General features: G+C 49.6%; 1 protein-coding gene across 5 annotated transcripts in view; it reads left to right on the top strand.

Annotated features, from left to right (window-relative positions):
* DACH2 (dachshund family transcription factor 2) overlaps positions 1-25,822 on the top strand; it is a 256,753-nt gene that overhangs the window by 105,233 nt on the left and 125,698 nt on the right. For all 5 annotated transcript variants that reach the window (XR_006391244.1, XM_044306204.1, XM_044306203.1 and 2 more), the window contains exon 2: positions 15,812-15,927. Coding sequence is in view for 4 of the 5 variants with exons in the window: in XM_044306204.1 (XP_044162139.1) it covers positions 15,812-15,927 (116 nt within the window). In the remaining variant the exon portion in view is untranslated. The remainder of the gene's footprint in view (positions 1-15,811; positions 15,928-25,822) is intronic.

The following is a 25,822-nucleotide window of genomic DNA, read 5'->3' as shown; positions in this document are numbered from 1 at the left end:
AAGACCTCTGCTTGCTGCCATTGAACGAGAACCATTGCATGTACAACCACCTGCTTTACAATGCGCCCTGGACTAATACTTCTCACAGCAGAAGGTTCGTCAGAGAATCGCTCCATAAAGCAGTAGTGCAGCTCCCCCTGCCACAATGTATCGCGCTGCACAGATGACTGTCTCTTGGGTTACATTGGTTGCAGTCAGGTCCAGGGCGGCCGGTCTCAGATGACTGTCTCTTGGGTTACATTGGTTGTAGTCAGGTCCAGGGCGACCGGTCTCAGGTGGCTGTCTCTTGGGTTACATTGGTTGCAGTCGGGTCCAGGGCGGCCGGTCTCAGATGACTGTCTCTTGGCTTACATTGGTTGCAGTCAGGTCCAGGGCGGCCGGTCTCAGATGACTGTCTCTTGGGTTACATTGGTTGTAGTCAGGTCCAGGGCGGCCAGTCTCAGGTGACAGTCTCTTGGGTTACATTGGTTGCAGTCGGGTCCAGGGCGGCCGGTCTCAGGTGACTGTCTCTTGGGTAACATTGGTTGTAGTCGGGTCCAGGGCGGCCGGTCTCAGGTGACTGTCTCTTGGGTAACATTGGTTGCAGTCAGGTCCAGGGCGGCCAGTCTCAGATGACTGTCTCTTGGGTTACATTGGTTGTAGTCAGGTCCAGGGCGCCCGGTCTCGGATGACTGTCTCTTGGGTTACATTAGTTGCAGTCAGGTCCAGGGCGGCCGGTCTCAGATGACTGTCTCTTGGCTTACATTGGTTGTAGTCAGGTCCAGGGCGGCCGGTCTCAGATGACTGTCTCTTGGGTTACATTGGTTGTAGTCAGGTCCAGGGCCGATGAGGACGGGAGCCATAGACTCTTGTAGCCCACCATAAACTGCCGATCCCTTGGAGGCGAGCCACATGCTCCCCCTTATGTCTGCAGACCACCGCCCCTCCCCCTTGTGTCTGTCCCGACCACCGCCCCTCCCCCTTGTGTCTGTCCCGACCACCGCCCCTCCCCCTTGTGTCTGTCCCGACCACCGCCCCTCCCCCTTGTGTCTGTCCGTCTGTCCCGACCACCACCCCTCTCCCTTGTGTCTGTCCGTCTGTCCCGACCACCGCCCCTCCCCCTTGTGTCTGTCCCGACCACCGCCCCTCCCCCTTGTGTCTGTCCCGACCACCGCCCCTCCCCCTTGTGTCTGCAGACCACCGCCCCTCCCCCTTGTGTCTGTCACGACCACCGCCCCTCCCCCTTGTGTCTGTCCCGACCACCGCCCCTCCCCCTTGTGTCTGTCCCGACCACCGCCCCTCCCCCTTGTGTCTGTCCCGACCACCGCCCCTCCCCCTTGTGTCTGTCCCGACCACCGCCCCTCCCCCTTGTGTCTGTCCCGACCACCGCCCCTCCCCCTTGTGTCTGTCCCGACCACCGCCCCTCCCCCTTGTGTCTGTCCCGACCACCGCCCCTCCCCCTTGTGTCTGTCCCGACCACCGCCCCTCCCCCTTGTGTCTGTCCCGACCACCGCCCCTCCCCCTTGTGTCTGTCCCGACCACCGCCCCTCCCCATTGTGTCTGTCCCGACCACCGCCCCTCCCCCTTGTGTCTGTCCCGACCACCGCCCCTCCCCCTAGTGTTTGTCACGACCACCGCCCCTCCCCCTTGTGTCTGTCCCGACCACCGCCCCTCCCCCTTGTGTCTGTCCCGACCACCGCCCCTCCCCCTTGTGTCTGTCCCGACCACCGCCCCTCCCCCTTGTGTCTGTCCCGACCACCGCCCCTCCCCTTGTGTCTGTCCCGACCACCGCCCCTCCCCCTTGTGTCTGTCCCGACCACCGCCCCTCCCCCTTGTGTCTGTCCCGACCACCGCCCCTTCCCCTTGTGTCTGTCCCGACCACCGCCCCTTCCCCTTGTGTCTGTCCCGACCACCGCCCCTCCCCCTTGTGTCTGTCCCGACCACCGCCCCTCCCCCTTGTGTCTGTCCCGACCACCGCCCCTCCCCCTGGTGTCTGTCCCGACCACTGTCCTGTAGGCGGTAGGGGTGCAGGAACTGTAAGTGTCCTGTGATGAGGAGGCAACGTGGGACTGGAGAGCAGAGCCAGGAGACCATCTACCCCCATCTTACGCCCCTCCAGCTGCACCACGATGGAGACATCTGTCTGTGGTTGGGTTTGGTATTGCTGCTCAGCTCCATTGCAGTGAATGAGGCTAAAGTGCAATACCACATACAACCTGTGGCAAGGTGTGGCGCCTTTTCTGATACCCATGAAGGGTTATTACTGGAGACCTGTCCTGCTGCCCTACATCATGTCCTATACTCCAGTCACATCCAGAGCTGCTCTCCTGAATGTGCTCCCTAGGAGATGCTGTGTGTTTTTGAGCACTGGGCTCTGCATGCGCTGTGCAAACAGTGGGGGGCAGTAGTGAGGTCCTACAGCCTGACCGCTGACCGGAGACCCGCAGAATTTTGGATCTGGCTTTAGAGGCTTCAGTCTTTATCTAGAACAAGAAACATTTTACATAAAAATGTATCAAACTAAATATCTTCAAAATGGAGTCTCATCAGCAGAGCGGAAACGAGGAGGAAGCAGCTGGCGATGGGAGAGAAGACGCGTCCGAGCAGGAGACAATGCCGTAAGAAATGTATTGTGTGCTGAGGACTGGAGAAGAATGAGAAGTCCGCGGCCGAGGAAATGTCCTCACATTACGGAGACCAAGTGTTCAAGGACTCGTAGGAAACGATCAGAAGTGATCAGCCGAGCAGCAGGCCGCCCCGTGGAGGAAATGCTGGAATGTTTCCACTGGCCTGGACAGTGCCGCAGGAGCCCGACGTACATGTGACACGTATACGACACGTGTAGGCCATACACCCCCCCCCCGACTGAAGGGGACATAGATATGAGCGGAGAGTTGGGCTTCATTCCAGATATAATTTATATCAGGCATGTAATTTTTCCTCTAGGAAATGATAATACATATCCAAGATGGTGCAATACAGTGCCCGGATCAATTGTGCCATATAGTGCCCGGATCAATTGTGCCATACAGTGCCCGGATCAATTGTGCCATATAGTGCCCGGATAAATGGTGCCATACAGTGCCCGGATCAATTGTGCCATATAGTGCCCGGATCAATGGTGCCATATAGTGCCCGGATCAATTGTGCCATATAGTGCCCGGATCAATGGTGCCATATAGTGCCCGGATCAATGGTGCCATATAGTGCCCGGATCAATGGTGCCATATAGTGCCCGGATCAATGGTGTCTTACAGTGCCCGGATAAATGGTGCCATACAGTGACCAGATCAATGGTGCCATATAGTCCCTGGATAAATAGTACCATACAGTGACCAGATAAATGGTGCCGTACAGTGCCCGGATAAATGGTGCCATATAGTACCATACAGTGACCAGATAAATGGTGCCATATAGTCCCTGGATAAATGGTGCCATACAGTGACCAGATAAATGGTGCCATACAGTGCCCGGATAAATGGTGCCATACAGTGATAGGATAAATGGTGCCATACAGTGATAGGATAAATAGTGCCATACAGTGATAGGATAAATGGTGCAATACAGTGACCGGATAAATGGTGCCATACAGTGCCCGGATAAATGGTGCCATACAGTGACCGGATAAATGGTGCCATACGGTGATAGGATAAATGGTGCAATACAGTGACCGGATAAATGGTGCAATACAGTGACCGGATAAATGGTGCAATACAGTGACCGGATAAATGGTGCCATACAGTGACCGGATAAATGGTGCAATACAGTGACCGGATAAAAGGTGCAATACAGTGACCGGATAAATGGTGCAATACAGTGACCGGATAAAAGGTGCAATACAGTGACCGGATAAATGGTGCAATACGGTGACCGGATAAATGGTGCCATACGGTGATAGGATAAATGGTGCCATACGGTGATAGGATAAATGGTGCAATACAGTGACCGGATAAATGGTGCAATACAGTGACCGGATAAATGGTGCCATACGGTGATAGGATAAATGGTGCAATACAGTGCCCGGATAAATGGTGCCATACAGTGTCCGGATAAATGGTGCCATACAGTGCCCGGATAAATGGTGCCATACAGTGTCCAGATCAATAGTGCCATACAGTGTCCAGATCAATAGTGCCATACAGTGCCCAGATCAATAGTACCATACAGTGCCCAGATCAATAGTGCCATACAGTGCCCAGATCAATAGTGCCATACAGTGACCGGATAAATGGTGCCATACAGTGACCGGATAAATAGTGCCATACAGTGACCGGATAAATGGTGCCATACAGTGACCGGATAAATGGTGCCATACGGTGACCGGATAAATGGTGCCATACGGTGATAGGATAAATGGTGCCATACGGTGACCGGATAAATGGTGCAATACAGTGATAGGATAAATAGTGCCATACGGTGACCGGATAAATGGTGCCATACAGTGCCCAGATAAATGGTGCCATACAGTGACCGGATCAATGGTGCCATACAGTGCCCGCATAGTGCCATACAGTGCCAATATAAATGGTGCCATACAGTGCCCGCATAGTGCCATACAGTGCCCGGATAAATGGTGCCATACAGTGCCCGGATAAATGGTGCCATACAGTGACCGGATAAATGGTGCCATACAGTGCCCGGATAAATGGTGCCATACAGTGCCCGGATAAATGGTGCCATACAGTGCTCATAGAAACAATGCTATATAGCGCCCATAGAGATGAATGACTTATCTGTTTATTCTCCATGAAATAATTCTGACTTTTAGAGCGTCTCGTATTCTGCCCTGGGCCATCCCTCTGTTATTCCTCTGGTGTCACGGTGGGTCCCAGCGCACTCCGATACTGTCCGCAATGTCCGAGTACAGACAAAGCCCAATGCCCCATTGTCATATAATTCACACCTTTCTAGGAGGAAGTACAGAGGATTTGCACAAGACAGAAGATGCATTTAGATTTTTGTAAGGTTTTGTCTTTGCGTCTTCTGCGCACCCCGTATATTGTGGAAAACTAAACTCGGAAACGCCCCAGATCCATGTTGATGTCTCGTGCCCCAGTGACCCCGCAGCCGCATTCAGTAGGTCAGGGCTCGCCCTCCCCTTAACATTTCTCACGATTGTGGCGGCAGAATACTGGATACTTCTAGACTTCGCCGACACCTCGAGTTCTGGAACTTTCGCCGTGTTTCCAGTGGACGCGTCGCGCTTCTCCTTGACGGGTTTAGCTGAGAAATAAATTGCTTTTGTTTTTCCAAGTCCGGACTCTCTGCTCGTCAATGGAGGCGACGCAGCCGCAGCGCGGCCTCTGGCTTTAATATCCGTGCCGGAATTTAGGAAAAAGAGGTTTTGTATCATTTAAGGGCTACGTTCACACTGGCGTTTTGGCTTCCGTTTGTGAGATCCGTTCAGGGCTCAGCGTCCAAAACGGATCAGTTTGCATTCTAATGTATTCTGAATGGATAAAGATCCGCTCAGAATGCGTCAGTTTGCCTCCGATCCGTCTCCAATCCGCTCTGGAGGCCGACACCAAAACGCTGCCTGCAGCCAAACGTCCTGACGCACAATGTAAGTCAATGGAGACGGATCCGTTTTCACTGACACAATCTGGCACAATAGAAAACGGATCCGTCCTCCTTTTGGCTTTTATTGGATTTCTAGTAAATTCTCCATGTTTACTTTCACACTCGCGTTTGGTGCGGATCCGTTCAGACAATACAACCGACAATCCGTTCTGAACGGATCCGCACCAAACGCGAGTATGAAAGTAGCCGAAAGTAAACATGGAGAATTCACTAGAAATCGGGTTTATGTGGCGCTTATGTTTCGGTTCCATTCATGGCGTAGACCTCCAGCGGCGTTAGTCCAGGTGACCTCATCCCGCGTCCTGCCGCCCCCAGTGGTCGTTATAAATGCAGTAAGTGTCTGTGCGGTTTTTACGGGGGAAATTTCAGATGCAGTTTTAACCGCACCTCCGGCACTACATGTGAATATGCCCCAATGTCCACAGTCCAACTTAAAGGGCTTTTCCAGTAATATATTGATATTTAAGCCTGCCCCCAAAATAGAAGAGCGGGACATGTGGCCAGACCCATGCACTGCCGGATAGCAGGAAGCATGAGTCTTCTGTTTCATGGGGTAGGCTGCGGGCGCTAGCTAAAAAATATTACCGGAAAAGCCCCTTTAGAGGCAGCTGCTATGGGCATCACTGAAAGAGGCATTTCAAGGCAGAATGAGGGAAGGGGTTAAAGTGATTTTGGATTGAGATGTTTGGGGCAGTAGTTCTCCTTGCAGAGATACAGCAGGTGTATTGCGTCCTACAGGCAATGCTATGGGAGGAAGACGACCGTCACTCTACTGCCACCTATAGGCAGCTACACTGGAACATGGCTCAGACTGCCCTGTGCCCCTCTCGTACGCCCGCTTCACAGAAGTGCCACAATGTAACAAGTAACGAGGCAATGGCTGCATACATGTAACTCGGGACGACCCGCTGTGAAATAGTGAGGTGTGCCCCGCAGGGCTGTGTGCCCCCTCCGCTCTGTAAAGGATGTGGCTGCGGCCCCTCAACACCTCCTTGGAGAAGAATGGGCTCATTACCTGTGTCACATGACCCCTCCAGCCAGTGTCAGACTGGGGTACCCAGTGCCCACTGCCCACTGTAAAGCTACCTGCCCACACTACCCAGTTTTTTATATGGACATCGCAATGTACTTATCTATAGGTCAGTCTACGGTGGGTTAGAGGACTAGGGGCCCACCGGGGATTCACCTGTTCCCCTGTGGGCCAGTCCGAGCCGCGCTCCAGCTGACACACTGTACAACCTGTGATGATGTGCAGGCAGGTGTCTGCTGGTGGAGGCCTGACGGCCGCCCTGCGGCTGATGGCTGCGCCCGTTGCGGCTCTTGTATTGGGGTGAGCGCCATCGCAGCTCGTCTTTGATTTCTACCTCTCAGAACATTTTCGGTAGTCGCTCTCGACCTCCATGGTTTGTGCTGTGAGTGCGCCTAAGTGATTTGTTTAAGTCGACACCCCAAGGAAGGAGAAGACGAGGCAGGAGCTGTCAGGCGAGCGGCGGGTTTTGTGATCAGCGCCATCAGAAGCCGCAGAACAAAGCTCCGCCGGGTGGGAATAGAGTCTTACAATGTGCCGACAGCTCGCCCGCTCTGTCACATCACAGCGCCGCCATCATTGACTATTCTGTGTGTCAGCCGCCGAGTGAAGGCTCCACGTAAGCAGGTGGCTGGGTACACAGTTACTACAATGGAGGACGCAGGGGGCCCCTGGCAAGAACAGGCCCTGGGCCCCTTGGTCTCCAGTATCTCACCCCATGTCTCTCTCTTCCCTCCAGTAACATCTCATTCCCTTAGGAGAAGCTTCCTACTGTCTATTAGACTGCATACAGGTCTGCAGCGGGCCCTCTCATCTACCGGGCCCCTGTGCAGGTATGTCCACTCCTCTGACAGGGCAGACCTACAGTCTGCGGGCAATGTAATATGTATCCACAAGACGACACATGAATATATATATACAGGGGCAGAGCCCGAGGGCACCCGGAGGATCCTCTGCCCCAGTAGAAGATAGAAGTGGCAGATGGACGTCTGATTACACATTTTTCACTGGGGCCCAGAAGCTTCTCCTCAAACTTCCAGACCTCGCACCATTAGAAATCCCGACTATTGAACATTTGTCCCCTAGACGGGTAACCGATACCCAGCGACGGCTGCGCCATTACACTGGAGGTCGTCACCCGGCTTTCTGCAAACCCTGCATTGTTATTTAGAGCAATACCCTGTAATAATGCAGAGACTAACAGTGACAGCCCTCGGGGCCCTGGACCACTGGATGGCAATGTCTAATGGCCGCCGCTGGGGTCTGACGTTGTACCCTCTGTTGGCTCATCCAGCTTGATGTAAATGAACATTATAACACGATGAGCGGTTACGCTTCTTCCTTATTGACTTTGGGGGTCATTTATTAAGACTGGTGATTTATATGCGCTGGTGGTGGATGCACCAAAGTTATGTAAAGGCGCAGTCCTCTTCGTGACTTTGGTGCTTGGTTCCACGTGGTTTACACTACACCATCTCCCTTGCTGGCGTGGTTTAGGACCATTTTCCACACCATAAACTGATGTAGACGATGGTAAATGAGACAGGCCCGCCAGCGCGGCCTCTTACCCACCCACGCCACGGCCCCTTCTTCTGTTGCCTTGGGAAAGTGGCGCAGATGTAGAAAAGTTGAAGATTTTGCCGCAAAATTCATTCGCCACAAAACCTGCACCATAAGTTACCCCAAATAGTCGTGTATATTTCTTAATAAATGACCCCCTTTGTGTCTCATTTCTTCATGAAAACCCGTACAGATTTAGTATTTCTCATCAGTGCAGACCGCTGGGAAAAATCCTGCCTGATACATTGTTTAAGATTTATTTATTTATTGTTTACTTACCTTGGATTGATACATTGTATAACATTTATGTACTGACTCATTAGGGTACTTTCCCACTTGTGGCAGAGGATTACGGCAGGCAGTTCCGTCGCCGGATCTGGCAAACGGATGCATTTGTGAGACGCATCCGAATGCATTGCAATACTAGATCCGTCTTTCCGGTTGTCATGCGGAAAAAACGGATCCGGTATTATTTTTTTATCATTTTTAAAGGTCTGCGCATGCGTTTTGCGGGCAAACTTGGGGCCGAATCCGGCATTAATGCATTTCAATGGAAATGAATGCCGGATCCGGCATTCCGGCAAGTGTTCAGGATTTTTGGGCAGAGAGAAAACTCCGTTAAGAGGGACTGAACTGATGCATCCTGGACGGATCGCTCTCCATTCAGAATGCATTAGGATAAAACTGATCAGTTATTTTCTGGTATTGAGCCCCAAGGACGGAACTCAGTGCCGGAAAATAAAAACACTAGTGTGAAAGCAGCCGAAGCTGTCAGGATTACAGGAGGTCCTGTGTAACCTGCAGATTTGGGGTCTTTTTTACCCCTCTGAATAAGTTTTGGATGTGCCCCTTTTCCAGCCAGGTTTTCTCAGTGGCTTCCGGCTTTGCTGTGACTCCTGATCCACAGAAGGAGAGAATCTGCAGCTGCATCCCCCACCTCCCTGCCTTCTTTTTGCCTGGACTGTTTGCTGTGTGCCCTGCTAGGATATATTACCGAGTGTCGCCTAGATGTTCTGCTCATTTATATGATGCAATGATGACGATCGATTATGCTGCGTTCTCCGTTTTTTTGCATTATTTTACTGCCCTTCTCCCTCTGGCGGAGGCGACGCGTGTCTCTTGGTTCAGGGAAAGTTTAACTACCTTTGGCTTGTAGGAAAGTTGTGTCATAAATTCCAAATAAAAGAGATTTTAATTTGACCTTAATAAGATTCTAAAACGAAATTGCTCTAAAATAAACAGGAAAGATTTACTTTTATTAGAACAAATGAAGAATAAAAATGTAATAAATGTTAAAGCGATTTATCAGGAGATAAGCCGGAGATATGCCCTAAATAGGCAGCGTCGCTCGGGACCGGGGCTGACGGAGGACGCGCTGACTTTATATGGGATATTCAGGAATCGCACATTGGACAGGAGGACACCCTGTGAGATACTGCAGGGGTTACTGGTTTACTTTGTAATCCTTATGCTCCAGTCACATCCAGAGCTGCACGGATCACATCTCACTGGCTGCCCCTGCTGGATCAGGGTCTGTTGCATTGTGGGGGGTGTAGTGGAAGCGTCCCCCTCGCTCTCTTCTCATCTCCATTACCAGGATGAACGGCTTCTGCCATGTTGTTCTTCTGTCTCGTCAACATTGCGCATTTTATGGATTGGACATAATTCATGATGGGGGGGGGGTCTTATACCGAGAAATGTGTTTTATTGTTTTATCTCTTTGAGATGTTTCCTTTGTTATTTATAGTTACCTGAGTGAAATGAGAGAATGAAGGCGAAATGTCAAATAAATTATCCCGAATCGCAGCTGATCCCATAGGATGTAATGAAATAACGTTCTGCGGCCAAAAATACAAACATTAATCTTATTACATTCGCCATTCCTGCGAGATAATTCCGCTTCCTGCTCCGGCTGATATATGTGATTTTATAGATATAGCAGAGTGGATTTCGTCATTAAACTCAGAGTACAGATAATGTAGTAGATGTCACCTGCAGTCCTATGTAACTCCACAGATAACACAGTGATAGCTCTGAGTACAGATAATGTAGTAGATGCCACCTGCAGTCCTATGTAACACCAGAGATAACACCGTGATATCTCTCTGAGTACAGATAATATAGTAGATGTCACCTGCAGTCCTATGTAACACCACAGATAACACAGTGATATCTCTCTGAGTACAGATAATGTAGTAGATGTCACCTGCAGTCCTATGTAACTCCACAGATAACACTGTGATAGCTCTGAGTACAGATAATGAAGTAGATGTCACCTGCAGTCCTATGTAACACCACAGATAACACAGTGATTACTCTCTGAGTACAGATAATGTAGTAGATGTCACCTGCAGTCCTATGTAACACCACAGATAACACAGTGATAGCTCTGAGTACAGATAATGTAGTAGATGTCACCTGCAGTCCTATGTAACACCACAGATGACACAGTGATAGCCCTTTGAGTACAGATAATGTAGTAGATGTCTCCTGCAGTCCTATGTAACTCCACAGATAACACAGTGATAACTCTCTGAGTACAGATAATGTTGTAGATGTCACCTGCAGTCCTATGTAACACCACAGATGAAACAGTGATAGCCTTCTGAGTACAGATAATGTTGTAGATGTCACTTGCAGTCCTATGTAACACAACAGAAAACACAGTGATTGCTCTGAGTACAGTTAATGTAGTAGATGCCACCTGCAGTCCTATGTAACACCACAGATAACACAGTGATAACTCTCCGAGTACAGATAATGTAGATGTCAACTGCAGTCCTATGTAACACAACAGATAACATAGTGATAGCTCTTTGAGTACAGATAATGTAGTAGATGTCACCTGCAGTCCTATGTAACACCACAGATAACACAGTGATAGCTCTCTGAATACAGATAATGTAGTAGATGTCACCTGCAGTCCTATGTAACACCACAGATAACACAGTGATAACTCTCCGAGTACAGATAATGTAGTAGATGTCACCTGCAGTCCTATGTAACACCACAGATAACACAGTGATAGCCCTCTCAGTACAGATAATGTAGTAGATGTCACCTGCAGTCCTATGTAACACAACAGATAACATAGTGATAGCTCTCTGAGTACAGATAATGTAGTAGATGTCACCTGCAGTCCTATGTAACACCACAGATAACACAGTGATAGCTCTCTCAGTACAGATAATGTAGTAGATGTCACCTGCAGTCCTATGTAACACAACAGATAACACAGTGATAACTCTCTCAGTACAGATAATGTAGTAGATGTCACCTGCAGTCCTATGTAACACCACAGATAACACAGTGATAACTCTGAGTACAGATAATGTAGTAGATGTCACCTGCAGTCCTATGTAACACCACAGATAACACAGTGATAGCTCTGAGTACAGATAATGTAGCAGATGTCACCTGCAGTCCTATGTAACACCACAGATAACACAGTGATAGCTCTCTGAGTACAGATAATGTAGCAGATGTCACCTGCAGTCCTATGTAACACCACAGATAACACATGGTGGTGACTTGATCTCGGTGTACATGACTCTGGGGTGTCCGTCAGGTTGAGGTTTGTCTTTGCTGGGGCTCTGGGACCGTCTCGCACATTTTCGCCTTCTGCTCATTAGAAGCCGCTGATTATTTTGTGTTAATTAAACTTTAAAGTTAAATGAAATTGTTAATTTAAACTGAGACAAAAACGCAGACAATTAAACGGGAGCGTAAAACAACAGCGAACAATCAGGGCGCAATTAGAGAACACTGGAGCTTCCCGGAGTCCTGCGCCGCCATCTCTTCTTAAGTTTCTGCTTCCCCGCAGATTGTCGCATTATATTCGCTGATATATGGCGTCCGCACCGGTGTCTAGAAAAGTCGTAAACTGACAATCTGAGCTAACGTGCTGTATCGTGTTACACTTAGTGCAGGATCGGATGGGGGGGGGGGACGTGACACTGGGAGAGACCCCTGTTATTTTTACTCCACCCTCAGTTCACCCTCACACTATCACGACAGTGGATTCCTGCCCCTCCCCCGTCCCGGATCTATCTTTCTAGTGTTTGCACCTAGATTTGGTCCAAAAAGTAGCACAATTTTGACACACTAGGGTTTCTACACATTTTTCCAACTTGCTCAGAAAAGATGAGAAGGGGCAGAGCTTCACTGGAAGGGGGCGTGACCTAAGATGCACCGTTTCGCACCTGCCATCTCCAGGGTCAGACACCTTGTATCATCTGACACCAGTCATACTGCACTACAGGAACAGCTGAGGTTGTACATTCTGATCTCCCTGCCTGGCCCCTGGAGAGCTGGTACCGCCCCCGCTGAGCCCAGGTCTGGGAGTTCATTGGTATGTAATTCATTACCCTGGCATTAATCAGGCGCTGCCCACGGCTGTGCACAACGGTCCCCCAACTTCCCCACAGTGCCTGTTAATAAGCTGCATTCTGTGTCTGGTGGTCAGTGGTCTGTAATCTGGTCCTGGTGGTCAGTAGTCTGAATCTGGTGGTCTGTAGTCTGGTTCTGGTAGTCTGTAGTCTGGTCCTATTGGTCTGTAGTCTGATTCTGGTGGTCTGTAAGCTGGTCCTGGTGGTCAGTAGTCTGATTCTGGTGGTCTGTAGTCCTGAATCTCATGGTCTGTAGTCTGGTCCTATTGGCCTGCAGTCTGATTCTGGTGGTCTGTAGTCTGGTCCTGGTGGTCTGTAGTCTGGTCCTTGTGGTCTGTAGTCTGGTCCTGGTGGTCTGTAGTCCTGAATCTCATGGTCTGTAGTCTGGTACTTGTGGTCAGTAGTCTGGTCCTATTGGCCTGCAGTCTGATTCTGGTGGTCTGTAGTCTGGTCCTTGTGGTCTGTAGTCTGGTCCTGGTGGTCTGTAGTCTGATTCTGGTGGTCTGTAGTCTGGTCCTTGTGGTCTGTAGTCTGGTCCTGGTGGTCTGTAGTCGGATTCTGGTGGTCTGTAGTCTGGTCCTGGTGGTCTGTAGTCCTGATTCTGGTGGTCTGTAGTCTGGTCCTGGTGGTCTGTAGTCTGGTCCTGGTGGTCTGTCATCTGATTATGGTGGCTTGTCGTCTGGTCCTTGTGGCCTGTCGCCTGGATTGTTAAATCTGGTGGTCTGTTAAATCTGGTGGTCTGTCGTCTGGTCCTGGTGGCTTTTTGTCTGGTCCTGGTGGTCTGTAGTCTGGTCCTGGTGGTCTGTAGTCCTGATTCTGGTGGTCTGTAGTCTGGTGGTCTGTAGTCTGGTCCTGGTGGTCTGTAGTCCTGATTCTGGTGGTCTGTAGTCTGGTCTTTGTGGTCTGTAGTCTGGTCCTGGTGGTCTGTCGTCTGGTCCTTGTGGCCTGTCGCCTGCATTGTTAAATCTGGTGGTCTGTTAAATCTGGTGGTCTGTTAAATCTGGTGGTCTGTTAAATCTGGTGGTCTGTCATCTGATTCTGGTGGCTTTTTGTCTGGTCCTGGTGGCTTGTCGTCTGGTCCTGTGGTCCTTGCTCTCTAGTGTCTGTATGGGGTACAGGCTGAACCCTCCATTATGTGGAAGCTTAATCTTCTGCGCCATTTTCCTGCCGCTGACGCGCTTCACTGTTTCTTGTAACATCTTCCCTCTATCCCTCTTGACATTCACTGATCTGCTCCTTGATGGGAGTTGATTTGCAGAAGAGGAATTTTATTGCAAGAACTTTCCTAGAAATGTAAGTGGATAAATGCGGTTATGGCGGTCGGTGAGCGGTGGGCGTTCAGCGCAGACCCATATATTCCTGCATTTTTATTTTAAATTGAGCCTCACATCTTATGAGGTTCCCAGGGCCTGGAGGAAAATCTGCTCCGCTGATAGGTGAGGTTAATGCTGTTAGCTGAGCCCCCGCCTGGTGAGTAATCCATCTTCTCACATAAAGGGACAGGAAGCGCAGAGGCGCGAGGTACGGCTTCACCTCTGACTCCATCATACAAGTATGTAATATGTATCCGTGTGAGCGGATTATTACATGTTATCAGCCAGATCACACAGTCCTCTCTATCTATCTATCTATCTATCTATCTATCTATCTATCTATCTATCTATCTATCTATCGACCTACCTACCTATCTAATTCAAATCAGCTTTATTGGCATTGCCAAAGCAAGTGGGAAATAATTGGGTAGGGTTGGGGACACGTCCAGGGTGGGGGTATAGGAGTCCATGGTATATCAGGCTCCTCTCAGTCTATGGCAGGCAGTAATATACTGTGCTGCTATGGCCGCTGTGTTCTCCTCTTCCCCAGCAGTATGGAGAGTCTCTCTGCCTCCTCCATGGAGGTGAAGTCTGGGCAGAGATCAGACAGTCTCCTGAAGTCAGTCTCCCTCACTGCTGGGTATTTGGGGCCCCGCAGCAAGAAGTGGGCCTCATCCTCCACAGCATCCTGGTCGTACTGCCCATATCTATCTATATATCTATCTATCCTTACGTAGGATGGACTCGTATCTAGATCTATATTCCGGTCAGGAGACGCCATGTCGCGGTCTGCAGCTCAATAAACTTTTCTTTCCGCTGATATGAAGAGATCAACAAGATATATCCTTTTTAAAACTTGTCCAAATTGAAAGATAATTGACATTTTGTAAGCAGAGCCTGAGGATACGAGAACTGATTATACGCAGGATAAGTGGCGCCCGGAGATGTGCACCGCGCAGCGTAATATCTTCTGGATTGTTAAATCTTCACATTGAAATCACTCGGTAACAAATTGATACAAATCATCCCTGAGGATCCAAGATCTGAGCAGAGGAGGCGGGGGCCGGCCCAGGCTGACATGGGGAGAGGGGCGGGCCCAGCCCTGGGTAGCCCCACCCCCTCCACAGGGCTCCACCCATCACACTGATCTCTGCTGGGAGAGGGGCCCACTTGTCTTTGGTAAAGGGCCCCTCTCCTCCTGTTTGTGCCTTTGGTTTTGAAACAGTTGAGTCACTAAGAAATTGAATCTTTTTGTGTAAGGAATTTTCTACTTTTATGTAAAAAGTCCCAATTTATTATAGAATCAAAGGTTCTGGAACTTTGTGCTTCATTTTCTCATTATCTTCAAGATCTCCGCTTGCTTTTGTTGAAGGAAATATTCATTGCTTACAGCCAACTCTGAGGCTTTGTTTTAGTGAATTAGTGTAGACCAGGGATCAGCAACCTCCGGCGCTCCTGCTGTTCTGAACTACAACTCCCAGGCTCCTTCTTTCACTTCAGTTAGAAGTTACAAAACAGCAGAGCAAGATGCATGCTAGGAGTTGTAGTTACACACCATCTGGAGTGCCAACGGTAGCTGACCCCTGGCCTAGACAACCCTCCGTTACATTTTGATTGCACTGATACATTGTATCAGTATGAAGTCCAGTCATTTTACCTCCTGTCTAAACTGGATACAACTATAACAAACCCTCAGCTGTGAGAAGCATTGCACGGGGATGTGTCCAGCTCACAGAGGATTGATGCGTTGTAGTGCGCGCGGAGCGGTGTGAGCAGGACGAGGTGTGCTGGGGTTTTATCCCCTGGAATTGTTTCCATTCATTGACTGTTTCATGGTTTTGTTTATTAGTTGCTTCCTTTTATTACGCAGTGATTGAGCCTCGTTCACATTGTATTCTCTGTGGAGGCAGAAGGTATAGGATCCTATAGGGGTTTACTCATTGCTGTCCATTGTGTCCCCACAGCTCCAGGCCTGGGAGGCCCCCAAAGCGATCGCTGGGAGTTGCCATTCAGGAGAACGCTCGTCTGCTGCCGCACGGGGTCCAGAGCCTCTTGTCTCCCGGACTGATCTCCCACACAGGTAAAAAAATCCATTAATCACTCATCCGATCACTCCCATCATCCACTGATTCAATGATATCTGACTGAGGAGTCATATCTGTTCCACATGATGGAGGAAGGGGTGAGGTTCTCTGGTACAGATCAGTGGTGGAGCTATGGGGGTGCAGAGGTGACGGTCCGGGGTCCAGACGCCCCTAATTCTACAACATTAGCTCTGTATATGGAGACACAATAATGGATGTGCTGCTAGAATACAATGTGTCAGTGCAGTGACTATAAACTAGAATGTGACATTGTATCATCCTCCGACTACACAGAAAAGACCCTTGTGCTGATCATGCAGAAGAATATGAAGCAAATCTTATTATCTTCCCTCCATGTGGTTATTTTACAGCTTTTTGATCTATAAACAGAGTTGTTGTGTAGAGGACAGAAATGTCCTGACATATACCCTGTATTATACTCCAGAGCTGCACTCACTATTCTGCTGGTGGAGTCACTGTGTACATACATTACTTATCCTGTACTGATCCTGAGTTACATCCTATATTATACTCCAGAGCTGCACTCACTATTCTGCTGGTGGAGTCACTGTGTACATACATTACTTATCCTGTACTGATCCTGAGTTACATCCTGCATTATACTCCAGAGCTGCACTCACTATTCTGCTGGTGCAGTCACTGTGTACATACATTACTTATCCTGTACTGATCCTGCATTACATCCTGTATTATATTCCAGAGCTGCACTCACTATTCTGCTGGTGCAGTCACTGTGTACATACATTACTTATCCTGTATTGATCCTGAGTTACATCCTGTATTATACTCCAGAGCTGCACTCGCTATTCTGCTGGTGCAGTCACTGTCTACATACATTAGTTATCCTGTACTGATCCTGAGTTACAGCCTGTATTATACTCCAGAGCTGCACTCGCTATTCTGCTGGTGCAGTCACTGTGTACATACATTACTTATCCTGTACTGATGCTGAGTTACATCCTGTATTTAACTCCAGAGCTGCACTCGCTATTCTGCTGGTGCAGTCACTGTCTACATACATTAGTTATCCTGTACTGATCCTGAGTTACATCCTGTATTATACTCCAGAGCTGCACTCACTATTCTGCTGGTGCAGTCACTGTGTACATACATTACTTATCCTGTACTGATCCTGAGTTACATCCTGTATTATACTCCAGAGCTGCACTCACTATTCTGCTGGTGCAGTCACTGAGTACATACATTACTTATCCTGTACTGATCCTGAGTTACATCCTGTATTATACTCCAGAGCTGCACTCACTATTCTGCTGGTGCAGTCACTGTGTACATACATTACTTATCCTGTACTGATCCTGAGTTACATCCTGCATTATACTCCAGAGCTGCACTCACTATTCTGCTGGAGCAGTCACTGTGTACATACATTACTTATCCTGTACTGATCCTGAGTTACATCCTGTATTATACTCCAGAGCTGCACTCACTATTCTGCTGGTGCAGTCACTGTGTACATACATTACTTATCCTGTACTGATCCTGAGTTACATCCTGTATTATACTCCAGAGCTGCACTCACTATTCTGCTGGTGCAGTCGCTGTGTACATACATTACTTATCCTTTACTGATCCTGAGTTACATGCTGTATTATACTCCAGAGCTGCGCTCACTGTACTACAGGCTTCAGAGCTGAAATCTTCTCTACTTTTCCAGTGTCTGCACTGGGTTGTCTGGGGAGTGCTGCTCTTGCGCTATAATGCTCTTCTAGCTCCTCAGACACATTCTCGGAGTGTTTGGCGCAGACTGTGGGTCGTTCTCAGGCAGTGAATGGATGTGGTGATGTATAATACACCCTGTGATGTCATCGGTGATGATGCCGCTGTGGCGGTCTTCTGTGTCTTGCTATCTTGGGGGCTTTAATATCTCTGAGGTGTTAATGAAGGATCAGCCTGAGGTTTGGCGAGGATTCTGTTGTAACACTTGGCGTTTTTTCATTTTGTATCATCTGATTGCCTCCCCTCCCCCGGCCGCCTGTCCGTTCCATCATCGGATGTCTCCCGGCAGGTGACCGTCATGTCCTCCTCCTTGTGGGATCCTCCGAAGCTTTAGATGTGACATCTCCTCTGATGTGTACAAGTAATGAATTAATATGATTAAATTAACGAGCGGCAGAACCGCTGCCAACCGTCACTTGTCCGTCTAAAGCCGCCGCAGACCTGAATCTCGTCCTTCCCCCTGCGGTGAGTGGATGGCGAGGAAACTGCGCATTGTCACGGTGATAGATGACGCCTCGTATGGTGCATGACGTCCCATCTGCTCTGTCCCCAAAACAGCGTAATCTAAAAATCCACAGAATCCGATACCACCCCATTCACTGACCGCCGCGTCTCCGGGGGAAATGGCAGATTGTAACATTGAAATAACGCAGACAGTTCTTTTGTGATATGTAACATGTGATGTCACCGCTGACCCCCATCCGCCGGGCGGTCATCGCCTCCGAGATGCACAGAACGCAAGGAATCTGTAAGTATCTGGAGATATTGTTACATTCTATCTGCTGTCACGTCTTCTGTAAATAAAGCATAATCGCTGTGCAATCATCAGTTCTGAAACTTTCACCATGTCAGTGAATGGAACACATGTTAATACTTCTCACAGGTTGTGATTTGTGTCCAGTGTAGTTAATGATTAAGAGCGAAATATCCTCAACCTGGACTGATACATTGTAGCAAATTTCCATCCTGAATGAGACCTGTCTTGGGTTCAGGGAGAGATGTGTGACCACCCAAGTGGCTGCCATTACACCGACCTCCTGGCGGACATGCTGTATGTGACCTGGCGATATCCCCCCTCCCTAATTGGCCGTTCAGGACTCTGGAAAAGCTGAGTGGCGGTTGATGTGCTCAGATAGATCCAGTGTCGGACATTGCAGTTCTATGGACTACACTATGGTATACAGCAGGCCATGACCCTATCACGGCCCCGCCTCCTGTCCGACATGACCCTATGACGGCGCTGCCTCCTGTCCGACATGACCCTATGACGGCCCTGCCTCCTGTCCGACATGACCCTATGACAGCCCTGCCTCCTGTCCGACATGACCCTATGACGGCGCTGCCTCCTGTCCGACATGACCCTATGACGGCCCTGCCTCCTGTCCGACATGACCCTATGACGGCCCTGCCTCCTGTCCGGCATGACCCTATGACGGCGCTGCCTCCTGTCCGACATGACCCTATGACTGCCCTGCCTCCTGTCCGGCATGACCCTATGACGGCCCTGCCTCCTGTCCGACATGACCCTATGACGGCGCTGCCTCCTGTCCGGCATGACCCTATGACGGCCCTTCCTCCTGTCCGACATGACCCTATGACGGCCCTGCCTCCTGTCCGGCATGACCCTATGACGGCCCCGCCTCCTGTCCGACATGACCCTATGACTGCCCCGCCTCCTGTCCGACATGACCCTATGACTGCCCCGCCTCCTGTCCAACATGACCCTATGACGGCGCTGCCTCCTGTCCGACATGACCCTATGACGGCGCTGCCTCCTGTCCGACATGACCCTATGACGGCCCTGCCTCCTGTCCGACATGACCCTATGACGGCGCTGCCTCCTGTCCGACATGACCCTAGGACGGCCCTGCCTCCTGTCCGACATGACCCTATGACGGCCCTGCCTCCTGTCCGACATGACCCTATGACGGCCCTGCCTCCTGTCCGACATGACCCTATGACGGCGCTGCCTCCTGTCCGACATGACCCTATGACGGCCCTGCCTCCTGTCCGGCATGACCCTATGACGGCCCTGCCTCCTGTCCGACATGACCCTATGACGGCGCTGCCTCCTGTCCGACATGACCCTATGACGGCGCTGCCTCCTGTCCGGCATGACCCTATGACGGCCCTGCCTCCTGTCCGACATGACCCTATGACGGCGCTGCCTCCTGTCCGACATGACCCTATGACGGCCCTGCCTCCTGTCCGGCATGACCCTATGACGGCGCTGCCTCCTGTTCGACTTGACCCTATGACGGCCCTGCCTCCTGTCCGGCATGACCCTATGACGGCCCTGCCTCCTGTTCGACTTGACCCTATGACGGCCCCGCCTCCTGTCTGACATGACCGTTTTCCATGGCGGCCGCTCTCGGTGGCTACAAGCATAACGTGTTTTTATTTTTTTCCCTACAGAAAGGACTTTTTTTATTTATTTTTTATATGCCGCGCGAGTCCTGGCTGGAATTGATTTAGCTTGATTAAGTCCGGATACACAAATAGCATAAATTTCGCTCCTCATAAATGTTATATATGGCGCGGCATATGGCGAGTCACAAGGAGCTGTTAATTAACGCTTCCAGTGGCGGTGACTTTGTGAGCGGCGGAGACATCTCGGAGGTTTTAGAGAGTCCATAAGAATGAGGGATATTGTGGAGGAGCCATATGTTCATCCCCTGATGAAGCGTGCCGCAGATAGGACGTTTCTCCTGCGCTGTGTATACGGCGTGTCCCCGAGGCCACGCTGACATATGGCCACATGGAGAGGAAATCTCCGGATTTTGTGCAGTTGATCCTTCCAGGGTCACATAGGGGTTTACCTAAACTACCGCGAAGCCATGCTCAGGCGGTAATATTCCAATAGTCCAGCCCCTGTGGAGCCAGATTAGCAGATGTCCCGGATTATTGGAGGGATTAGCGAATGTCCAGAGTGAGATGCAGAAGATCAACAAGATATTTTGGCAATTATTTAAATATTAATAATAATGTTTCCATTATCGCGCAGCGCTTCACCATCCAGAAGCTAATTCTTCTTTGTATCCAGTCTTCATTCCAAACCCCTCCCCCCTCAGAGTATACAGCCCCTTTAGAGACGATCCTGTCTCCATGGTGACAGACTACTGACAACCCCGTGTAGTCACGTTCTACAGTTTCATTGATGGATTCCAGACTATTGGACTTGCAGACTATTGAGTTCTGATTGAAGGAAGTGTAAAGAAGGGGTTAAAAATCTTCAAAAATAAAGTGCCCACCTTAACCTGTTGGTAGAAGTGGTTCCTAGTAGTATCATGTCTTCTACTCCAGTTACATCCAGAGCTGCAATTATAAGTCTGCAACAGTGTGCTGTGGTTACTAGCAACAATGATGCATGTCACAGCCTGTTTTTAATAGATCCTGGTAGAATAGTGGATGCAGCTCTGGAGGTGATTGGAGTATAGTATAAGATTTAATCCATAGAACAACATTGGTACATGGAGAGTCAGCCACTGATGAGGAGAAGTGTTGGTGAAGGTGATGATTCCAGTTACGGCCTGGCAGTCTTGGAGGTAATAACCACTCGCATTCTATTCTTCCGTATATGCAACGTCCAGCCTCTATTCGGCAAGGGCACCTTCCGCTCTGCTGGTGGACCTGCATCGCCCGCTCCTCGGCCTCCACCCCTTGTTCTTGATGATTCACAGGAACATATGTCACGCAGAAAATATCTCAAAACGAGCCTGAGTCAGAACCGCGCGGTACAAGCTCATTAGTTAATGGCGGTTTCACCTCGGCCTGACACGGGAGCCCCGAGTCCGGGGTCACAGGCAGGAAGACATTACTGAAATTCAGACCTTTCTAGTGAAATCTCCACGTGATGTTGAGAAACATTGTCATCTGTCCTGGTCGTTTGCTACAATGTATCAGGCTGTTCAGCTCACAGAGGTGTTGTCTGGAGACAATTGTGACAAACCTTCATCTGTGAGAAGTATCAAGTCTGTACTGGTCTTTAGCTTCTGGATAATACAGTACATGGGTATTATTACAATGAGTATCAGCAAGCAGAGATATATTGAAAACTGTAAGTTTAAGGGAGTGTGTCATTCTTCACGTTCTCAAAGTTCTGCAGCTTTCTAATAGACTGCACTTAACGGGAGTCTGTCAGCAGTATTGACCAAACTGCGGAGAGCAGGAGAAATATACCTTTTCTAGAGCTTTTTTCCTCAGGAGTAGTGAGTATATGAAGTTGTATTCTGCCAGGAGGCGGAGCTTCACTGTGACCTGCTCTTGCATTGATTTGCCTCACAGCCCCTCCCCCTCTGCTCACAGCTGTAGTGTCTTATGGTTGGATGTTCCAGCCATCACTCAGAGGGGCTGTGAAGCAGATCAATGCAGAGAGCACATCACTGTGAAGCTCCGCCTCCTGGGCTGAAAAAAAACGTCCTATTCACACTACTCCTGATAAAAGTTATGTTTGTCCTGCTCTCCGCAGCCCCTAGCATAGTCCCACCTAATGTGAGCAAGTAATCATAGGGATCATATGTAATCTGTCACCATGGAGACACACAGGTCTGCACAGACGCTGGAGGCGATCAGCAGGGTTGTTTGGTGTATTATTTTAGAGTCATTGTAACAAAGCAGCAGCTGTGTAATATCCCAGAGGAATCCTGCTCTTACATTAGATGTAAGGATTGCAGGCGCCGCTGATCTCCCAGGAGCAGGCGATACCTGTGAGATAAGCTCCGTACATGGCGGTATACGGGAGGCGCGGGTCACCCCCTGCTCATTGTCGTTATTGCTAGAAACCTCGAAAAATGACTTTAGCGGCTGAATAGCCCTGGAGTGAGGCCGGAGCCGTCTTACTTCACTGCGCACTTCTGCAGAACGCGCCGCCGCCCTCTCCACGCTCAGCGGAGAGCAATTGACTTGGCCCCGGCGATTGTAGGAGCAGGTGACTTGATTACTCTGAAATCAGGCAGAAAATGTCCTCTTCTGGTTACTCGAGTGAATCAGTCAAATTATCGAGTGGCACAACGAATTCAGTGCCTCCGGCGTCGGAGCTGCCACTTCGGATAAGTCAAGCCTTCACTTAGCTGGAAATGGACTTTTTTTTATTTTTTTTAATGTCATTCTCTTTCATTTGATATTCATTTTACTGCTAATTCTCACGTACAATGGCGGATATGTGGAAGCAGCGTTTAAATTCACATTTTTCTCCCACATTCCCCCCCTGGGAGGGACCTCTAGCACATTTTGAACTGGAATAGAATGCCAGAATTGCAGTAAAGACTGACGCGTAATACAAGTGATAAGGACGTAACATTGTGTAGATGTATATTTTATCTATATTTTGTGGAAAACTGATGTACTGCCCCCTATGGGCTCTATAATGGCAGCCACCTATAGGGGATTATATTTTCTCTCTATAGGGCTGTGATGGCCAACCTACGGCTCTCCAGCTGTTGTAAAACTACAACTCCCACCATGCCCTGCTGTAGGCTGGTAGCTGTAGGCAGTCTGAGCATGCTGGGAGTTGTAGTTTTACAACAGCTGGAGGGCCACAGGTTGGCCATTCCTGCTCTAGGGGATTATATTTTCTCTATAGGGGATTATATTTCCTCTGTATGTTGGGGGTTCCTCCGGTATTTCCCCGTGCGTTGCCGCTGATCGCCAGCTCACGTTACGATACACTGAGGATTTGGCGTGTGACTGGCGAATCACTGTACATATAAACATCAACCGCGGGGGGGGGGGGGGGGGGGGACCAGTCACCTTTTTTTCGTAATTATTTGATTTGATTCAATTAGCCATTGTCATAACGAGCATAAAATGGAATTACATTTTTGAAATGCATAAAATAGGAAGCGGGTGCGCGGCAGATGTCCGGATGCGGACTCTGCGATTGTCTTTCACGCTTTTTTGGCGACGGATTGTTGCTAGGTCTATTTCGCTGAAGATTCTCCAGACTGCTAATAAAGCCTCCAGTGTCAGAAGTTTTAGGCCTGAATCAGTTTTTAGCCTCTGGAGGTGAACAAGGATTTTTCCATTCACCGTCGGCAAGCAGAGCTCTTGATGATGGTGAAGAAATAAAGCAAAGTCTATTAGAAAGGTTGCAGAACTGTTCATAATACAGTGATTAGGCTTTAGTGACATAGGATTGGACGCTGGCCCTTTAAGATGTTTGTAAGATTAGTGGCAGTGGAGTAAGGAGCCTTGTCTGCAGTCGGATGTAGCAGAGCCGGTGCTGCTCCAGCACTTCTTCTGCTGCTCCCTCTGGGGTTATGTCTCATTAAACAATTTCGGCGCTCCGGAGATCAGCGTCACGCGAAGCGCTAATCATGGCTGCCCGGCCGTTATTACATTATCGTCATGGGCACTGCTTTTATGTTTTATCCTCCTGCCACTTGAGACATAAATGACACGTTTCACCCTCCAGTAAATCTGGCGGCAGAGACGATGCCCCCCATCCCCAGGACACGAGATTGTCTGCCTGCTGATCTTAAAGGGACACTTAAAGGGGTCTTCCCATCCTGTAAAGCCATGGCACATTGCTAGGATATGATTGGGCTGGTGTAGTGCTGCATCTGAGGTTTGTTACAATGTATCAGTGCAGGAACAATGTCAGGAGTTCTCGGCTCACAAAGGATTGTTTTGACCTGATAAAATCAGAGACCATTGTAACGAACCCTGCGCTGATACATTGTAGGAATGTTGTAGGTCACAGGGCGCTGTGATATCTTTCTTTCTTGGTTCCCCAGAGCTTACACTTCATGATGTCCCCTATACAGCAGCCGCCCGCAGGAGTACGCCTTCCCCGCGATGGGGGGGCAGGACCCCAGGGCAGGGCCAGTTTTTGAGGTTTTTTGTCGGGGTCCTTTCTATGAACGCTGCGGGGGATGGGGCCCCCAGGATCCATATGTTACCCACATGAAGAAGCTCAGGAATTATCGGTGGATGAAGTGGGAGGTTCTCAGCTCCATTCATTGCCTGCAGCTGAGGTACAATCAAAGCAAAGTGTCCCAGATCTGCAGAGAATCGGGTAACGCTCTGTCCACCAGGGGGCCCAACGCTGCCAAAATAATCCTCCTATACTGTCTGCAGAAGTATGTCCGGGTCCTGCGTAACCGCACCTGAGAATAGCCTACAAATCCCACTGCCCCCAAAGGGTCAGGACTGGGCGCAGGTTACTTAAAGGAGGACCCCGTGACTTAGCCTTTGGGTAATGTGTGATCTGTGGGGGCACCCGTCCCCTCTCTGTGCGCACAGGCAGCTGTGTCTGGTTTGCAGAGTGTCCAGTGCACTTGATTAGGACAAGGTGCACTCTGCCTGTGTCTGCAATGAAGGGGGACCCCGCTTCCTCTAAGGAAAGGTCATCAGTGTCTAAACCCCTTTAATAAAGCAGAACAGACGGTCTGTCACTTGTGTTACAACTTAGGATTTTGCAGCTCCTTCCCTCTCTCACAGCGGGAATTCCCAGCACAATCTGAAGCTTCGCTAAACCACAGCCTTCCTGCCCCAGCGCCCGGCTTCACATCAGTTCATTCACGACTCCTCTGCATCCAGAATAATCAGGGATCAGTTTGTACAAAATTAGGAAATATGTAAAAAAAAAAAAAAATGGTGTCATTTCTCTTTAAGTTCGCTTAAAAAACACAGAACAGGAGCAAATCTGATCATTACATCGGATCTCGGTGGAGGCTCGCAATAACTGAAGTGTGAACTCAGCCTTACGTCCTACAAAACATCCGTAGAAGTAGTCGCCTCGTATTTATGCAGTCGCTGCATACTGGGATTTTTTGTCACTGACCGCGGCCACATTGTATCCTTAGGTTCAAGTTGTGATTGGGTGAGGTGAGGGTCATGTGATTGGGTGAGGTGAGGGTCATGTGATTGGGTGAGGGACGGGTCGTGTTGATTGGATTAGGGTCGGGTCGTGTTATTGGTTGAGGGTCGGGTCGTGTGATTGGTTGAGGGTCGGGTCGTGTGATTGGGTGAGGGACGGGTCGTGTGATTGGGTGAGGGTCGGGTCGTGTGATTGGGTGAGGGACGGGTCGTGTTGATTGGATTAGGGTCGGGTCGTGTGATTGGGTGAGGGTCGGGTCGTGTGATTGGGTGAGGTTCAGGTCGTGTGATTGGGTGAGGGTCGGGTCGTGTGAT

This window comes from Bufo gargarizans, chromosome 9 (assembly GCF_014858855.1).
Source record: "Bufo gargarizans isolate SCDJY-AF-19 chromosome 9, ASM1485885v1, whole genome shotgun sequence".
Taxonomy (NCBI): domain Eukaryota; kingdom Metazoa; phylum Chordata; class Amphibia; order Anura; family Bufonidae; genus Bufo; species Bufo gargarizans.
The sequence above is the reverse complement of the archived record's forward strand: the minus strand, read 5'-3'. Positions and strand labels throughout refer to the sequence as shown.